This window comes from Pseudorca crassidens, chromosome 14 (genome assembly GCF_039906515.1).
Source record: "Pseudorca crassidens isolate mPseCra1 chromosome 14, mPseCra1.hap1, whole genome shotgun sequence".
NCBI lineage: Eukaryota > Metazoa > Chordata > Mammalia > Artiodactyla > Delphinidae > Pseudorca > Pseudorca crassidens.
The window spans coordinates 39,981,210-40,000,905 of NC_090309.1; the positions used below are offsets into that span (position 1 = coordinate 39,981,210).

General features: G+C 36.8%; 1 protein-coding gene across 9 annotated transcripts in view; it reads right to left on the reverse strand.

Moving 5' to 3' along the window:
* SANBR (SANT and BTB domain regulator of CSR) overlaps nt 1-19,696 on the reverse strand; it is a 92,581-nt gene that overhangs the window by 65,097 nt on the left and 7,788 nt on the right. For 5 of the 9 annotated variants that reach the window (XR_010934526.1, XR_010934525.1, XR_010934527.1 and 2 more), the window contains exons 2-5: nt 12,882-13,040; nt 5,616-5,802; nt 4,700-4,793; nt 2,211-2,449 (exon numbers count right to left, since the gene is read on the reverse strand). Coding sequence is in view for 6 of the 9 variants with exons in the window: in XM_067704959.1 (XP_067561060.1) it covers nt 2,211-2,449; nt 4,700-4,793; nt 5,616-5,802; nt 12,882-13,040 (679 nt within the window). In the remaining 3 variants the exon portion in view is untranslated. Of the gene's footprint in view, nt 1-2,210; nt 2,450-4,699; nt 4,794-5,615; nt 5,803-12,881; nt 13,041-15,566; nt 15,698-17,738; nt 17,871-19,696 lie in introns of those variants that run through there. The other 4 variants (XM_067704960.1, XM_067704962.1, XM_067704961.1 and 1 more) reach the window with 4 other exon arrangements.

Here is a 19,696-nt window from a genome sequence, read left to right on the forward strand (position 1 = left end):
TAATATAACCCATTCCAATTAAGACACAAGGTCTGGATTATCAGCAATTTAATTAAAAATTTTGGTAGTTTTCCTAGTTAGAATAAAGATTGCTTTTATAAAAGCTTACATTTGTAGCCACTGATTTAATGTCCAAGATTACAGAGACACCAGTTTTGCACCACTTTTTTAACCTGTACTATGTTCTTAAACATACTAGATCAAACAGTAATTTTTTTCTCTCTACGTATTTTGATTTTTATTTCACACATACATATCTGCATGGTCTGGAATCTCTGGGCTCTGACTGGTTGAAAATTTTGAGTTAGCAATTTTGTAATTTTAAGGACCATGAGAAACCTTTTTTATTAATTTGGTCACAAAAATGTATTAAATTATGAACTTCCTCAGAAGACTTCTTATATACTGTCAGTATAGGTTTATTTACTAATAAGAGTCTAGAAATATTTTGCTACTACTGTAAATTGCAATTCTCGTGCACAGAAAGACTTCATTAAACCACCAGTGTGATTTCCTATACAAGTCAATGCCCCAAAAAGATTACTTAGTAATTAGTCTTCTGATCCTCTAAAACACTGGTTCTCAAACTTTTGCTCTCAAGACCCCTTTAAAAAAATCTTAAAAACTGAAATTCCTGGAGAGCTTTTGTTTATGTGGGTTATATCTATCAGAATTTACCATATTGGAAATTAAAACAGAAATTTAAAAAAATATTCATTTAAAAATAATGAACTAATTACATATTAACATATTTTATGAAAAATAACTATATTTTCCAATAGAAACAAAAAATAGGTGAAAATAACACTGTTTGACATTTTTTTATAAATCTCTTCAATGTATGACTTAAGGGAAGACAGCTAGATTCTCTTGTATCTGTTTCCACATTGAATTTGTGAGTAGTCTTTCTTAAAGGTTAGTTGCAATGGGAATTGAAATCATATCAATGAACTTTTCCTATTCTGCTATCTCAAATCCACTGATTTATCTTGTACTTTGAGTGGACCTTCAACCCATGCATGATTTTTTTTAACATCATGCATTGGTCATTAGGAAGATATTGGTTCACTGAGTTATGCAAATCTTCCAAATGTTGAAATATTTCATTGCACAATACACACACACACACACAAAATCTCACCAGTCTCATCAGAAACATCTTTAAATATTGAGGAACTGTCAAGCACATGCAAGCAGATACAAGTTTTCCAATACTCTAAGTCTCACTTGAAAGCTTGAATTTTATCATTGGCAACAAATATTGTTAGTTGTTTCCCTTTAATTGACTGGCTCATTGAATTCATTTTCAAGAAAATATTTGTCTGGGGAGTTCCCTGGTGGCCTACTGGTTAGGATTCTGGGCTTTCACTGTCGTGGCCTGGGTTCAATCCCTGGTCAGGGAACTGAGATCCTGCAAGCTGCATGGTGTGGCCAAAAAAAAAAAAAAAAAAAAAAAAGGGAGAGAGAGAAAGAAAATATCTGCCAAATGCCTAAGTCTGAATAACCATAACTTGTCAGCCATTCTTCCAAGTAAAAATGGTTTCGTAAAAAAGCAGCTAGTTTGCAACTCAAGCAACTGTACAAATAAATGCTTTTCCTTCAGACAGCCATCATACTTTGGTGTGCAGCAGGAATGCACTTCCTGTGTCATTACACAGAATATCAAAACGATGTATACTCAAGAGTCAAGAGTTAATAAAATTAGTAATTTTTACTGCCTCACCAAGGATATTCTTAAGTGAAAATATTTTTTTTCTTTTTTCCTATGAGCACATGGTGTTGAAGAACACAGTGACCACTAAGACAGTGTGATGCTCCTTCCTTGATGTGTGCTAAAGCTCCAACAGTTTTATCCTCCATTACTTCTGCACCATCTGAACAAATGTCAACAGAGAGAAAGACAAGCAACATACTGGCATTATTAAGCAGATTCTCTTGACCTTGTGGATCCTCTAAAAGGATCTTTAGGACTCCAGTGGTCGGTCACTGTACCATACAGTGAAAATAGCTGATCTAGAGACCTGTCCATTGCCATAAATTCACTATAATTGGCTTACAAAGGGTGAGGTATCAGTTTCCTAAAAGGTGATTACTAATCTGAGCATAAATACTAATGTCTGAACAATTTTCCACATTTCATGTTTGGCCTGAAGCAACTTCCAGCTGACACAAAAATTGCACTACAAAATAAGCAATAGATTGTCTTTTACCTAAAGTGGGCATCTCACAATCTTTATTCTCCTTAGTGTTCCTTTTAACATATTTTATCAACCAGTTGAAAATGTGAACGTCACAATGAACTGAAATGTCCACCTCTTCCCAGCGCTGGGCGTCCACAGATAAATATTCAGCAAAGTACTTCATTTCTGATATCAAAAGATCTCGTGGGCAAATAAAATCTTCTTTCAAGTTTTTTGCTTCATCACATACATGGATCACCATGTTTGGCCTTCATAAAAAATGTTACACAGAAATGAAATTATTAGAATTTTAGAAGAGGAGCCAATAATATTGACATTTATTGGAAGTATGAGAACAAGATATTTTTCAAGGTTTTAACCACACATCAGTTTTACAGGGTTTGACATTCAGAAGTTTTCATAAGTGTCTTGCTAACCTGATCTGTATCTGAAAATTGACTAATTTTAGTTAAGCTATTGATTTAATAAAACAAAAATATTTTTACCACAGAACTTATAATTTACAGGGTTTTAAATTTATTTTCAAATTATAAGTTAATTATAATGTTTTTAAAAATACCAATTCACAAAGAAAAATTAAATTATACATTCTAATTCTTGTGAGGAACATAAAACAGCACTTTTACATGGTAATGGGTATGGGATGGAGATATAGATTAAATACTAAAATTTTCTTACTATTAATAAATAGGAAAAACAGTTAAAATTATTCATTGAAGTATCAAAAAATTAGCATAGCTACTTTATTATTTTTAACAGCAAGAAAGCTTGTTTCTAGGCATTCAATAAATATAAATTAGTAAATGTGGTTAAAAATTCTTAAGACTACAACATGCTTATTTACATATTTAAAAAACAATTTAAGAATAAGTTTAGATGATGCATCAGAAAGATTGCTTCAAAAATTCTATACTCCTTGAATTTATATGCCCTTGAAAATTACATCACCACAAAAAGAAACACTAGGTGATCCATAACTGCCTTCATGTCATTACAAAAGGAAGAGATTAGATAGGAAGTGACAGACTACCCTATAATATGAATTTAATGTGTGTTTAATTGAACTTCAAAAAATTTTAATACAGAGAAATTACATTTGAAACAAAACTGGCTACAGAAAAAGGATTAATAATCAATGCTCTGTCAAAGTCAAAGGAATTTATGTAACTTTGCAAGTTGTTCTTTCAAAGAAATTGTGGTCAAAATATAAACAGGTAATGGCTGGTATAATGACGTATGAAATTTCTGTGGCTTTTTGGGGCACAACATAAAATTAGATAATCCTAATTAATTTATCAGATAAATTTTTGTGCCATACCCAAAACCTATCAGTTAAAAATCTATGTGAGGGGGGCTTCCCTGCAGTCCAGTGGTTAAGACTCTGTGCTTCCAATGCAGGGGGCGTGGGTTCAATCCCTGGTCAGGGAACTAAGCCACGTGGTACGGCCGAAAAAAAAATCTATGTGAATAAACTAAAATTCACTAAACTATAAAAGGGTGAATTTTTTTATTGTGGTAAATACACATAACATAAAATTTGCCTTTTTTTTTTTCTTTCGGTATGCGGGCCTCCCACCGATGCGGCTCCCCCCGCCGCGGAGCACAGGCTCCGGACGCGCAGGCCCAGCGACCACAGCCCACGGGCCCATCCGCTCCGCGGCATGCGGGACCCTCCCGGACCAGGGCACGAACCTGCGTCCCCCGCATCGGCAGGTGGACTCCCAATCACTGTGCCACCAGGGAAGCCCCAAAATTTGCCAGTTTTAAATGTACAGTTAACTGGCAGTAAGTGCACTCATATTGATGTGCAATTATCACCACCATCCATCTCCAGAACTTTTCAAAAGGATAAATGTTATAGTATGTGAATTGTATATCAATAAAGCTGTTATAAAAAACTATCAGAACAGAAAATATACAAAGGAGCTTTTAGAGATGATGAAAATGTTCTTTATCTTCATTGGTTATATGGCTAAAACTCATCAAAGTGAATACTTAAATATGTGCAGTTTATTGTATGTAAAATACACAAAACAATACAAAATTATCAAAACTTGCATTATATTGAAAGATGTATTTTAATTTTTAAATATTTCTACAATGAATAATTATATTCAAATAGTTCTAAAACACACATCCAGTTTCTTTAATAAAGTTGGAGAACTAATGGCAGAGACTTTTCTTTGGGTTTTAAAATTCACTTTTCAAAATTTTATGTTAATAGATGTTATTTCTAATACTTACAAGATGAAAATGAATTTTTAAAGTGGAAAACTGTTGTCCAATTTATAAGTTATATGAATAAGCCATACGTTTACCTATCAGGCAACTGTTTATAGTTCAACACATCAACTACCCTCATTTTAATTATTTCAGCAATTGCATAATGTGAAATTCCTAAATTATGGTAACTGATATATAAAATTAGCAATCATATTTTTATAATTTAAAGTTGATATTCATATTAAAGCTTATCTAGCAAAGAACCAGCCTCCTACCCTTCAGATTCTTCAGTCTTTTCTCCACCATTATGAGTAGTACAATTTTCACTTTCTGAAGAACAATTCCTTGTGGAAGCTATACTATGTCTTCCTTAAATACAGAAACAAACACATACAAAAACAAAGGGGGGAGGTTAGCATTTCTAACTGAGAATGGGTTTTTACTTATTGAATGGTTATACTATAAATTCATGGTTCCCAAGAGTACTTAAAGATGGTACTTTGTCAGGTGCCTTAATATTTCTAAAGGTATATGGAAAAAAACAGTACGAAAAAAGGATCACAAATTGCTAACATTACACTGAAGATTTAAAAAATACTAACATGGTGTGTAGGGATGGGGTCAAATTTTCAAAAGCCTACAATATAGTTTTCTCTTCCTGAAGCAAATTTTTATATCAATACTCTGCTGCTGCTGAAATTAAAATAATTCACTACACTGAAGATTTCTAAAACCAGTTATTATTTCCAATGAAGTTGTGGAAAACATCACTTCTACACTGCTGCTATGTCATCTGAAGCTATTGCTGACTCCAATAGAGGGGAGCTGTAGCAAAGATAACATGAGAGGCAAGCAAGATTCTCCCAGTAAAAAAAGAAAAATTAAGTAAAAGGTACAGGTCAAATCCCTTTAAAATTTACAACATAACATAAATAGGCTAATGGACTAGAGTAGTAAATTTTGATAAAGTAAAAAGCTTTTTTTGGTAATAGTGTTTGACCTGTATGTTAACATCTACACTTTTTTTTTTAAATACAGCAAAGACAAATTTCTAAAGCTCAGGAAAATACTAATAGATTTTTCTATTAATGTTTCTATTAGCCTTTAAATAAAGAAAAGTTGATGGGAATGCATAATATTTTGTAGAATTGTCATAAGGACAAGCACTGCATTTTGTTTTTAAAACCTTACCTGTTTTAGAAACTGCATCCTGACCAACTGAAGTCTCCTGAAATTCTCTTTGTGTGCCAAGAAGCGAGGATTTGATATACGTGGCTAAAGTTTCAACAGGACTCTCTCCAGCAGCCATGAGGGGACTACAGTGGTTGTCCACAGGTGAGCTTCCACTGTTCTTCAGTTCATCAAACCTCTTTGCACACTGTAATGACATAAAGGAAGGAAATGCATGTCTGGGGGGTTTTAAATCATTTTTTATAAGTGAATATTAATCTCTTGGGTAACATCTAGAAAATTAGCGCACATTTCAATACATGAAAGCCTCTGACTTACTTTTTTTTTTAAATTCAGGGTGGTTCTTAAAAAAATATGCTTTAACTCAAAGGCATAATGTACTTATGCTTTTGTAGAAAAATGGAGAATGCGTTTATCAACCATATTTCCCCACGGTCTACGTCTATCATCAGTTGATAATTTTAATAATTTAGTTAAAAACTTGGCTTTTATTTTCACACTGAATTTCCACCAGGAACAAGACCAAATTCTAACCTTCAAAGAAAAAAAAACCCAAAAAGTATCTGATTTGTGACACTAGATCTTCTTTATTAAAATAATGAGTCTTTGTTCTTACTAACAGTGAGGTTCACCATGCACAAAATACTGTAGTAACACTTCACGGCCACATATTTGGGCAGTTTGTTCTAGAACAGTGTTTTCCCTTAACCCATTGTTAGTCACGGAATCAATTTAGAAAAGCCCAGATTAGCAACTAAAAAAAAAGAAATAAAATACAATAGATTAGAAAATATCAAGAGTGCATTAAGCATAATAAGGCTAAGTAGTCCTTCACGAAAATGTCATTTCTAAGTGTGTACTATGTCACAACATAAAATGCCTTCCTTAATGTGGGTCTTGGTCAAACAACACTTCTATAGCATTCATGTTTAAATCTCCAACAGTAGCAACGTGGGTGGCAAATTGCATAGCAGACCAAGTAATCTGGGAGGTGCAAAAGGAGAAAAATATATATCACGTATACACATATATGTTAAGTGAATAATGCATTGGGTATGTCATCATTCATTTATTACACAAAAATTTATCAAGTACTCACTAGATATTAAGCACCGTTTTCAGAAAAGATTGTCTACTAATAGTACTATAGTACTATTACTACAAAGAAATCCCTATTCAAGGCTTAGTCCTTTGAAAATGCATTTAAAAGACACGTAAGTGTAGGACTTCCCTGGCGGTCCAGTGGTTAAGACTCCATGCTTCCACTGCAGGAGGCATGGGTTTGATCCTTGGTCAGGGAACTAAGATCCCACATGCTCCATGGTGCAGCCAAAAGAATAAACAAAAACAAAACAAAAGGTACATAAGTTTAGACTAAAATATTATACTCAGTATGTATGCTCACCTCTTTAAGCAAAGTCTTAAAATTAAATAAAAATAATTAATATGATAAATGAGAAACAGAAAATATTTTTGTATGAGGACTGAAAAAAGCAGTGATGAAGGCCTGGCAAAGAAAAAAAATGCTGTAATGATTAGAAGAATGTACAGGTTCACAGGTACATCTATAGGATAAAGAATATAAGTGATTTAACTGAATCCATTTTTCCTACAAAATGAGTTTATTTTTTGTAACAGTGAAAGTGGTTAGGTAGGCTTTTTTTTTTTAATATAAATTTATTTTATTTATTTTTTATTTTTGGCTGCATTGGGTCTTTGTTGCTGCCAGCGGGCTTTTCTCTAGTTGCAGCAAGCAGGGGCTACTCTTCATTGCAGCGCGCAGGCTTCTCATTGCAGTGGCTTCTCTCATTGCAGAGCGCAGGCTCTAGGTGTGCAGGCTCAGAAGTTGTGGCGCACGGGCTTAGTTGCTCCGCGGCACGTGGGATCTTCCGAGACCAGGGCTCAAACCCATGTCCCTTGCATTAACAGGCGGATTCTTAACCACTGTGCCACCAGGGAAGCCCTAGGTAGGCTTTTAAACTGTAGATTCTTCTGATACCTTTTAGGTAATGCTTATAGCTATATTGGAAACTGAATGTAGGTTTATTTTATTTAACAAAGCTTACAACAATTTCTAATACTTATGAAATAATAAAATTATGAAACCTGAATATTTGAAATGAACACATGATTGCTTAAACAAAAAGCAAGTGAACTGTGAATAATTTAAAGTACATTGTTAAATCTTCTTTTGTGTTTAAGCAAAAATTACATGATATCTATATGCAAAAGAAAGGTTGGACCCCCTACCTCACACCATATAAGAAAATTAGCTCAAAAGAGATCAAAAACTAAGTATAAGAGCTAAAACTATAAAACTATTAGAAGGCAATATAGGTAAAAATCTTCATGACCTTGGTTAGGTGATAGTTTCTTAAACACTAAAAACACAAGCAATGAAGAAAAATTAGATATACTAGGCTTCAATAAAATTTAAAACTTTGTACTTCAAAGGACACCATCAGGGAAATGAAAAGACAGTCCACAAAATAGGAGAAAATATTTGCCAATCACATATCTGACAAGGGACTTGTATCTAGAATACATAAAGAACTCTTACCACTCAATGATAAAAAGACAACACAATTGAAAAATGGGCAAAGGATATGAATAGACATTTCTCCAAAGAAGCTCTATAAATGGCCTATAAGCACATTAAAAGATGGTCAACATCATTAGCCATTAGGAAAATGCAAATCAAAATCATAATGAGTTAACACTTCACACACACTAGGATGGCCATAATAAAAAAGACATAATAAAAGTGTTGGCAAGGATGTGGAGAAATTGGAACCCTCATACATTGCTGGTGAAAATGTAAAATGGTATAGTCACTTTGGAAAAATTAGATACATTATTTTAGCTAAGGTAAATGCTTATCTAGAAAATTTTAATTCATCCTTTCTCCACTTCCAAAATACCAACAGGTCAACTTCAAAATGAAAAAAAAAAAATCCGGAGATTTAGAGAACATTCAAGAAACTTTAAAAATATATAATTTTGGGGACTTCCCTGGTGGTCCGGTGGTAAAGAATCCGCCTTCCAATGCAGGGGACACGGGTTTGATCCCTGGTCAGGGAACTAAGATCTCACATGCCATGGGGCAACTAAGCTTGCACGTCACAACTACTGAGCTCGCGCACCTCAACTAGAGAGCCTGCATGCCACAAAACACAGAGCCTACGCACCCTGGAGTCTGCGTGTCACAACTAGAGAAGGGAAAACCCACACGCCGCAACGAAAAGATCCCATATGCCTCAACAAAGACCCTGCGTGCCGCAACTAAGACCTGACACAGCCAAAAATAAATTAAATAAATAATAAATAAACCTTAAAAAAAAAATATATAGTTTCTTTTTGTCCACCAGATAGTAAAACAATATTGAAAATAAGTCAGTACGGAACAGTCAATAGGATTAGATAGAGAGATCAATGGATTAGAATGGTAAGTCGAGAAATAGACCTGAAGGTAAAATTTCAAACCAGTAATAAAGAATGGACTATTCAATAAATGTTGAGACAACTAACTAGTCATTAGGAAAAAAGTTAAAACTAAAAACATTCCAGGGACTTCCCTGGTTGCACAGTGGTTAAGAATCTGTCTGCCAAATGCAGGGGACACAGGTTCGAGCCCTGGTCTGGAAAGATCCCACATGTCGCAGAGCAACTAAGCCCGTGCGCCACAACTACTGAGCCTGCGCTCTAAAGCCTGTGCACCACAACTACTGAGCCTGCACTCTAGAGCCCATGTGCCACAACTACTGAAGCCCGCGTGCCTAGAGCCCATGCTCCGCAACAGGAGAAGCCACGGCAATGAGAAGCCCGCACACCGCAACAAAGAGTAGCACCCACTAGCCACTAGAGAAAGCCAGCGCGCAGCAATGAAGACCCAATGCAGCCAAAAAAATAATTAAAAAAAAAAATTCCAAGTGGAGTCAACATTTAAATGTAAAATAAAAAGTAGTCAGCAAAATGTAGGTGATTTTATATTATTCACAGTCTTTAGGTTGAGAAGGTTTCTAAACATGACAAAAAAGGAGAACATCAAAGTAAAAGATTCACAGATTTTTAACATAAACTTTTAAACATGTGTATACAAGAGACTATCATTAATAACTTATAGGCTGAAAAAAAAACTGAGAAAAATAAGCTAGATTAAGGGTTTATATATTCAATACATAGAAAACTGTTATTAAACTAGTAAAACAACAAATTTACAAATACTAAAAGGATATGGAACAATAAAATATAAAACATTCATCCTTTAGGATTTAAAGAAAGGGAAATGAAAACTGTGATGAGATAACATTAAAATCATATAAATATTTATTTACATATAAATAAGAATTTTGAAAAGACACACAGAGAAATAACACTTGATATATAAAGTGCAAGGATCAGGCACTCGGCTATTTTGACTGGAGTACAACATGGATGACCCTTCCAGTGGACAATATGTAACAAAAGCCTTAAAAATGCACATGCCCTCTAATGAAGCAATTCTGCTTCTGAGATTATCCCCTAAGAAAAGAATAGGATATTTGTTACAGTAGTCAAAAGTTGGGAACAATAGCTTAAATATCCAATAAAAGGTTCAATAGATTATGATTTAGCTCAAATAACAGTATACTGTCATCAAATGTAGAACTCTAGCAACTGACACATAAAGATGTTTACAATATGCTAAGTGAAAAACAAAGCAGCAAAGTAGTACATTTGTTACATGTCCACTTTTAAGAATTCATATATGAATAGAAAAGAATCTGGAAGGATATATACAAGGTTTCAACAGCTTACTTTAGGTAGGGTCATATTTATAATTCTGATTTTTCACTTGTTTCCTTGTGTGTGTGTGTGTTATGTTTGTGTGTGTATTCTTTGAGGATATGTCTTGTTTAGTAATAAGAAATTAATTAAAAATTAACATTGCTGGGCTTCCCTGGTGGCGCAGCGGTTGAAAGTCCGCCTGCCAATGCAGGGGACACGGGTTTGTGCCCCGGTCCGGGAAGATCCTACATGCCGCGGAGCGGCTAGGCCCGTGAGCCATGGCCACTGAGCCTGTGCGTCTGGAGCCTGTGCTCCGCAACGGGAGAGGCCACAACAGTGAGAAGCCCACGTACCGCGAAAAAAAAAAAAATTAACATTACTTAAAAACAGTCTGATTCACATTTAGTTGCATTTTAGTTAAAAAAATAATTTCTTGGGAATTCCCTGGTGGTCCAGTGGTTAGGGGTCCGTGCTTCCACTACAGGGGGCACGGGTTTGATCCCTGGTCAGGGAACTGCAAGCCGCACAGTGCAGCCAAAAAAAACCAAAGTTCTCAACTGAGTGAATTTGAATATACAGTGGATATTAGATGATAAGATGGAGTTATTGTTAATTTTCTTAGGTTTGATCATGGTACTGTAGTTATGCAATAATATCCTTATGTTAAGATGTATGCTACAGTCTATGAAGTATTGTGATGTCTGAAACTTACTTCTAAGTGTCAAAAAAAAAAGTTACATAAAGAGATCAAGCAAACACCTAGAATTGCTGACTCCAAATAAAGGATATAGGGATGCTATACTATTCTGTTAACTTTTCTGTACGTTTGAAAATATTCACAATAAAAAGTTGGAAAAATAGTCAAATTCACAGGTTTGCCTTGTTTTAAAACCTAACACGTAAAATTCCAAAAGATGAAAAAGTATAGATTAGGGAATGATAACATACACTTAATAATAAATTCCCTCATCATTTCACAAAGACCTATAACATAACCGAGGGCAAGTAATCCCTGTGGGTACTGGTTTTCTCAGCTGTAAAAGAAGAGGGTAGAATTTGGTTCATTCACTGATCCTATAGGTATTTATTGAGTGTGTATTATGGGCCAGGCAGTGGTGCATATGCTTAAAACCTACTGGGTAAAATCACTAATGTCCTTTCTACTTCTAGAAATCTGAGAATGACTCATCCACTTTAGGGTTCCTTTTAACAGCAAAAAATTCTGAGGTCAGTGTTTCTCCAACTACGGTGCATAGATGAATTACCAGAAACCTAAGAGTTCCCTAGAAGAGTTTTTAGATTGTGAGTTTTGATTCTGAGGATAACATTAATAAAATCATCCAGGTCATTAGGATGACAGAATATTTCCGTGCCTATTCGCTTTTCTGTTGTAAATTAATTGTAAATTAAGTTGGTACCAAGAAATATTTTAATTGTCCACGGCTAATTTTATTTTTCTATTATTTATTTATGGCTGCTTTGGGGTCTTTATTGCTGTATGCGGGCTTTCTCTAGTTGCAGTGAGCAGGGGCTACTTTTCGTTGCGGTGTGCGGGCTTCTCACTGCGGTGGCTTCTCTTGTTGTGGAGCACGGGCTCTAGGTGCGAGGGCTCAGTAGCTGTGGCGCACGGGCTTAGTTGTTCCGCGGCATGTGGGATCTTCCCGGATCAGGGCTCGAACCCGTGTCCCCTGAATCGGCAGGCAGATTCTCAACCACCGCACTACCAGGGAAGCCCCCACAGCTAATTTTAATAAAGGACAATGTGGAGAAGAAACCTGGTATAGAGAAGAGATGTGTTAGTGCCAAGGGAAGGCAAGTAATGTCCTGGCACAACACACAGCTTCATGGTAGAGGGTTAAAGAGAGAAAAGTGGGGAAAGAGTGAAGGCTTTGAAGGGCACATGGCAGTACAGGCTAAATGCAAAAAAATTTGTGCCACAAGAGGCTACACAAATATTTGCATTATAATCAGCAATTTAATTTCAGCAAAACACTATTACTTATCACATTAAGTAAGCTTATTAGTTTGAATTGTGTTGGTTTGAGTTTTCACTTGTCTATAAAATGTAAATTTGGTTTATGATCGTATAGGTGTGTTTATACCCAGTATTGTTAGTGCACATTTAATTTCCACTATAATAATTTAAGTCATCATTGGCAGTTTTCAAGGTTTTTTTCCTTTAAAAAGTCTGTACATTACTCAAGTTTGAAAAGCATAGCATTAGCAATTTAATAAAACTGGATTTACAAAAATGTTATCTACCCATTCAGTTGTAAGCATTTAAGGTTGAATTTAAACATACCAGGTGGATTAATATATCATATAATTTACATAGATTATATTTAGCCAAATTGCATCGTATGTATGCATATTCAGTATTTATATGTGCATATGAATATGTAAAACTCAAATATTTCTTCTTAGTATAACAGTTATTCCTTTAAATTGATCACTTTTTCTGATCTCTTTTCAGTAGATACCTGGAAAACTGTTACTTACCTCTTTGGGTGTTAATCCAGGCACAAGCCTTGCCACTGATTCCCAGTTGATGGTCTGGTGGATTCCAATTAATGGGTAAAGGATCATGTCCAACACCATTTGGTTGTTATTGTTTAGGAAATTGTTGTTTTCTGAATATCCATGACTCATCTTTTGGAACTAGAGACAGAGAAGACAAATAGATTTATTTGCATCTGAAATCCAAATGTTTTCAGAACATTATAAATCAGTTATAATTCATTCCTAAGAATTATCTCCTAAGAATTATCTACTACTACATAAAGGAAAGATAAAACTGACCTAAAATCAAAACAGAATATATAGCTCAAATCTCTTCAAATATAACAGCATTTGAATATTATGGATGGGTGGATAGATAGAAGGATGGACAGATGGGTAAATATGTGATTAAAAAAGTATGATAAAATGTTAAGGGCAGAATATAAGTGACGGGTATACAAGTGTTCACTATAAAATTCTTTTGATTTTGCTGTATGTTTAAAATTTTTCATAATAATATGTTGAGAGAAAAAGTTGAATACAATATATCTTCCTTAAAAAAAATCCTTATGTATGCCTGATCTGTATTTTGATTAGCAGTTCATGGATGGTAGAACTAAACTGTGGAAAAAAAAAAAAGCTAGTTAAAAAGAATGATAATTTCATTGCAGTCCTAAGCCATATTTCCTTTATTTCTCTGTGAGTGAATGTCCATGCTATAAACAATGGAGGCTGAGTATACTTAATTTTGACTGATGTAATCAAACGAAACTTAGAATTAAGTTAATCTGACATTTTAGGGTAAGCATAATCATTGTTACTACGCATGTGATTATGAGTTATATATGGTGGGGAGAGTATATCAACAAATGTAATTAGCATTGTTTTTATATGTTTGAAACATTTTTTGGAAAGTCCTTATTCCTTATCTTCAGAAGCAATGTGACAACTGGCCTGATAAGGTTTAACCCTTACACACATCCAAACAAACACCCTGACTCTCATATATAAAAAGCCAAGGCACCTCCACACACATACACACATGCACTCACACCTGCAGAGTGGAGGCTTCGCCTGCTTCTTCATCGGGCTCCCCACCCTCTCTCCTACCATCACACATCCTCTGGTTCAATCCAGGAGACCTTGAATCAAGTGACTAAGGGTGTGTCCAAAATCTTCAGGCAACAGGATGACCAAGAAAAAAGTCTCTAGAAGGCTTTCCAAATGGATGTCGCTCAATAAACATTTAGTGAGTCCCAACTATAAGCCAAGCATTGGGGGTACCATAATAAATATGGCATGGTCCCTGTCCTCAAGGAGTTTACTAGTAGAGAATTGAGGATACAAACAGACAAACATCATTTTAATATCACTTGCTGACAGCCAAAGCAGAGGGGAGCCATCAGGGGCAGAGGAGGGACACATAATAGCTGTTGGTATTGTGGAGGAGGGTAAGGCCGCAGTACCAAAGAGAAAAAGAAGCTACCTCCTTCAACCTTAGAGAATTTTAAGAACTTATTTACTGAATATTTACTAGGAGCCTGGAGCTGGGCTAAGCCTTTTATGTAAGTTATTTCAATTCTCACCACAACCCTATAAGATAGATGCTTTCCCCAATTTTACAAGATGAAGAAACACATTCAGAAAAGTTAAATAATTTGTACAAGGCCACAGAACTAGTAAGAGGGAGATCAAAGACTCAAATCCAGGTAAAACTGACTCTCAAATCCATGCTCTTTCCATTATATTCTAGAAGGAGAGTATAGGGAAGACAGCAGTTGGGAATGATGGCTTAGGGTAGAGAGAGAGTCTAAACATTTTGAAGTTAGTTATGATTCAATGAAACAATTTTGAAAGCTGTTTGTGAGGCAAGGGAGGGAGAAGGCTGTGGTATCGAAGAGAAAAAGAAGCTACTCTCTTCAAATTTAGAAAATTTTGAGAATTTATGTCGATTATATCTCAATAAAGCTGAAATTTAAAAAAAAAAAGAATTTTAACATTTACTGAGGCCTCACCATGTGCCAGGCATTATATATGAAGTCAGAACATAAATTTACAGATGAAAATAATGACAAAGATTTACAGCTAGTCATATCTATGACTTAACTGATGTTGAATCTGGGTTGGGAATATAATCTCCAAATATAAGCTGTTCCTATGGAAAAATATTATCTATTTTAAGACAAGAAGTATAAAGCAAAGATCCACTGAGAAACCAGTATAGTGGAAAAAGCAATGAACATAGGAGTCTGAAGCTCTGGTTTGAGTTTTAACTCCACACAAGTTAGTCAAGGCAAGTCATTTGAAATTCTGCAATAAAAAATAAGTGCTGGTAATACCTCTACTTGACATCATACAAATAATCAAAGGGATTATTTTTGTGAAGGCACTTTGAAGACAATAAAAGCACCTTACAAATGTGATGCAACATAAAATAACAGTATCTACCTCCTAGGATCCTGCTAAGGATTATGTGAGATGTTTAAATGTTGGAATGCAGAAGTTCTCAGTTAAGTGTTAACTATGATTAGTACTATGTAATTGTTTACATAAAATACTGATGTAGGACATCAGGTGGTAGACATCATAAAGTTATCCTACATGTTTCTGCATGAACATTAAAAAGAAACAAAGAAAAAACTAAGCACTCTAAAAATCACAGCTTCCTAGCAACCAGAGAGGTACCTTGTTGATGGGCCAGAATCGTGTTGGGTATGGACCCTGGAGCCAGACTACCCAAATTTTTGTCCTGGTTCTACCACTTAAGGTATTATCTGGTTCTGATTACGTACCTCTATGCCTCAGTTTCCTCATCTGTAAAACAAAGAAAAATAGTAGCTAGCCCACATACTTTTGAGGACATATGGACAGTACTACCTGGCACTTAGTACTACATAATGTTTGTAGTGGTAACGTTACCATTCCAAAAATCCTCAGATTAAACGGATTCAAAAAGATAAATGTGACAGATGAAAGGAGAGACAGCAACTTTCCAAGAAGTATGCTCTCAACAAAATGAGTAGAAAGTCAGATCTAGATTCTTATCTAGTTTACCATTTCCAGCAGTACAACCTATGATTTCAGTGGTCTCGGCTACAACATAAGGAAAATAATACCTACCTTTGAGGTTATTGTAAGGATTTGATAATATATATAACACACTACCTGGCATACAAAAGGTGCTCAATAAATAATTTATTATTGCTATTATTATTTTCCTATTTTGGCCATTATTGGCATAAAAATTGCCAAAAATTAGTTTAATAATGTAAAACAATGCCTTGAGACCAGTTGAAAATAGATTTTACAGAACTTCACTGTTCTCTACTTGTGTGCCTAGCACATCATCACTTTTCATACCACGCAATTTGAGAAGTATGTTAGAGCATGGGGTATTTTATTACAATTTGTTTGGGTCTCAATAAAAATTAGTCTGAAACAGAATTCAGGGAAAGGACGTGGGTGCTGTTTTTTTACTTCGCTTCGAAAAAGATTCATTTAAAATTTCTAAAATATTTATTGTGGCCTACAACGTGCAGGCACCTGTTAGCTAATCAAAAATACTGTTCATATAAAATAATTAAAACTTGTATGTGTATTTCCAATATAGTACTACTCATTTATAATATATACGTTTAAGAATAATTTAAATCATCTAAATATGAAAAAAAATTTTTCTGTTAACATTTTCTTTACACAACTGAATCATACCAAGCAAGGGAAAACTACCCAGTATTAATTCCAGTTAAACGAATGTTCAAGAAAGCATCCCTTAAAGTCAGAATGTAAGTATGAAAGGTATAGCATTGATGGATAATCCTTAATAAATTCTCTGAGTAGCTGTCACAGTGCCTCCCATTCCGGTAAAGAAGTACAGACTTATTGAAAACTGCCAATAAGAAAAAGTCTGAAGCTCAAACTATACACTATTACTAGATCTACGCCCATTCATGATAAAACATGAAAAAGATGTTAAAGTTTAATGTGAAACGTGTTATTTACCAAAAATAAAAATTCTATTTGTTTAATACTCTACACTTTTAAAGAACACATCTCATGTCGTCTCCCCCATTCCCACAATCGTAGTTTATTTAAATGTATTAATAAAACCAATGTAATTAAGACCAGAGGTCCACGACTGGCATCTGTATTTTCGTTTTCTTTTTTCAAACAGAAAAAGGGTCTTGTAGACAGAGACTTCTTCCCCTGGGCAGAGGAAGGTGGGAAGCGACGGCGGCCAACAGGGCAGGTCAAAGGCCTCTGGCATAACAGAGGGTGGGGGATAACAGAGTTATTCCGCACTAGGGTAGAAGCCTTGTGCCCAGGCTTTCTGACCACGAATGAGAACGGAAGCAGCTGGCTTTCATCGTGAAGGGGAAAATAAAATCACAGCTGAAACCTAGGAAGAATAGATCAAAGCCCTGCAAACCGTCGGCCCAGAGGCTCGCTGCGCAGCACGTCCTTGGGGCAGCCCAGACCTTCGCGGTCTCCCCGCCTCCCCCAGAGGGGCAGAAGCTCCGAGAGCTGAGCGGGTGAGGGGCGGACAAAGGCGCGGGGCGGACAACTTAGGCGACGGAGGGGAAGATGCGGGGCAGGGACCCAGGGCGAGGCCGGGAGGCAGACGCCGGGGGTCCCTCAGCTGGTTCGCAGGCTGGACGGGCTTCGGGGACCTGGAGTAGTCACGACTGGCGGGCTGCGGGTTGCGCGTGGGGGCGTTCGGAGGCACTTTGGGCAAGCTGGACCCCGGCCGCCAGGGGAGGAGGCCGCAGAGGGAACCCGCTAGCTGCCAGCGGTACCGCCTCTCGCCACACTTCCCGCCCCCAACCGGCACGCGAGCCCCCTCAGCGTCTCGCTCACCTCTACGCCGGGGCGGCCCTCGCTGTGCCTCCGTCACCTGCAGAGGCCGGTACCGCCCGCGCCATGAACCGGCCGCAGCGCCCTCACAAGCCACCCCCGCCCGCTAGCAGGAGACTGCAGGGTACCAGCTCCGCGGGGCGGGGAGCGCGGGGATCAAAGCCGCTAGCCAATCGTAGGCCAGCGCCTCTGCGGCGCAGCCAATGAACGACAAGCCCCTGCCGGGAGGGAGGGAGCCAAGGAGCTGCGGCGGCGACTGGTGGCTGCGCCTAGCCTTTGCTTTCCTCCTCCCCGGCCCCACCTCGCATTCACTCTAGTCGCAGTGCAGCGTGCCACCCTACCAGCGTCTTGTCTCTTAGCAACCAGAGGCCCCGAGCCAGAACTTACATGATCAACTCTGAGTCCAGAAGAAAGGGGAACGTAGGGGAGATAGAAGAACTCAGATAAAAATTGGGTGAAATTGTTGGAGTCTTTGGTATACCTGATTAGGTAGAATGGGAAAATTGCATGATCTGAGCGACATCAAAAGAATCTAGGGTGAAGCACTGTCTTCATCAGGAGGCATCTCTTGAAAAATGTAAATAGCTCTGGGTTACAGGTTGAGTTTTCATACATTAATATGTTCAGCCAAATGTGTTATTGTGGTGACTACTGCTGGGAACCTAGTCAGATGTATAAAGTTCAGTCTTGTAGGGTAAATGCTACATGTCAGTGTTCCTTTTTTAAAAAAATTTATTTTATTGAAGTATAGCTTGTTTACAGTGTTGTGTTTCTGCTGTACAGCAAAGTGATTCAGTTACACACATATTCTTTTTCATTATGGCAGGATATTGAATATAATTCCCTGTGCTATACAGTGGAACCTTATTGTTTATCCATTCTATATATAATAGTTTGCATCTGCTATCCCAAACTCCCAATCCACCCCACCCTCTTTTCCCCTTGGCAACCACAAGTCTGTTCTCTATGTCTCTGAGTCTGTTTCTGTTTCGTGGATAAGTTCATTTATATCATATTTTAGATTCCACACATGAGTAGTACAATATGGTTTTTGTCTTTCTCTTTCTGACTTACTTCACTTAGTATGATAATCTCTAGGCCCATCCATGTTTCTGAAAATAGCATTATTTCGTTCTTTTTGATGATTGAGTAGTATTCCATTGTGGAATATATATATATATATATACACACACATACACACACCACATCTTCTTTATCCGTTCATCTGTCGATGGACATTTAGGGTGTTTCCATGTCCTGGCTATTGTGAATAGTGCTGCTATGAACATAAGAGAGGCCAATTGGGCCTAAGCCATTTTGTGATCTAAGCGTGCTGTGATGCTTGCCCTTGAACATGACTCAGTAATTAATGATCTTAAGGGAACAAAAGGACGCAGGAACAAAGAAAGTGCAGTGATAAAGCAGAGTCCTAGTTCCTCCTCAAGGGATATACATAATAATTATACCTTTGAGTTCTGCAGGAACTAAGGCCCCCATCCAGGTGAAGGATGGAATGATGATATTGACCCTCCTGACTTCAATCAAGTAAGACTTGGACTCTGTTGACCTTTGCTCCAATTTTATGCTGAATCCTCCTCTGCTCAAGCTCCTTCATGAATATGCATGTACCCTTAGCTTAAAACTTCCCCAGTTTTGCTGTTCGAGAGACACTGCTTTGGGAGATTCTTAAACTGATATACCACATGCTCAGCCTGCAAGTCCTCCATCTGTGTACGTGTGTATGTATACATACATAGTCCACACATATGTGCTATGTGTGTGGCAGTTCTACGCTCAACATTGTAGAATCTTGACTGCTTACTCCTGAACAATAACTTTTCCCCTTGTCCCTCAGTACCTGTGCTAGTAACAGGTAGAGATAATTTCCCACTCTTCTAATAGGATGCTACTAGAGAACATCTCTGTTCCAACCGCACTGTTCCACCTGATCCCCTGAGCAG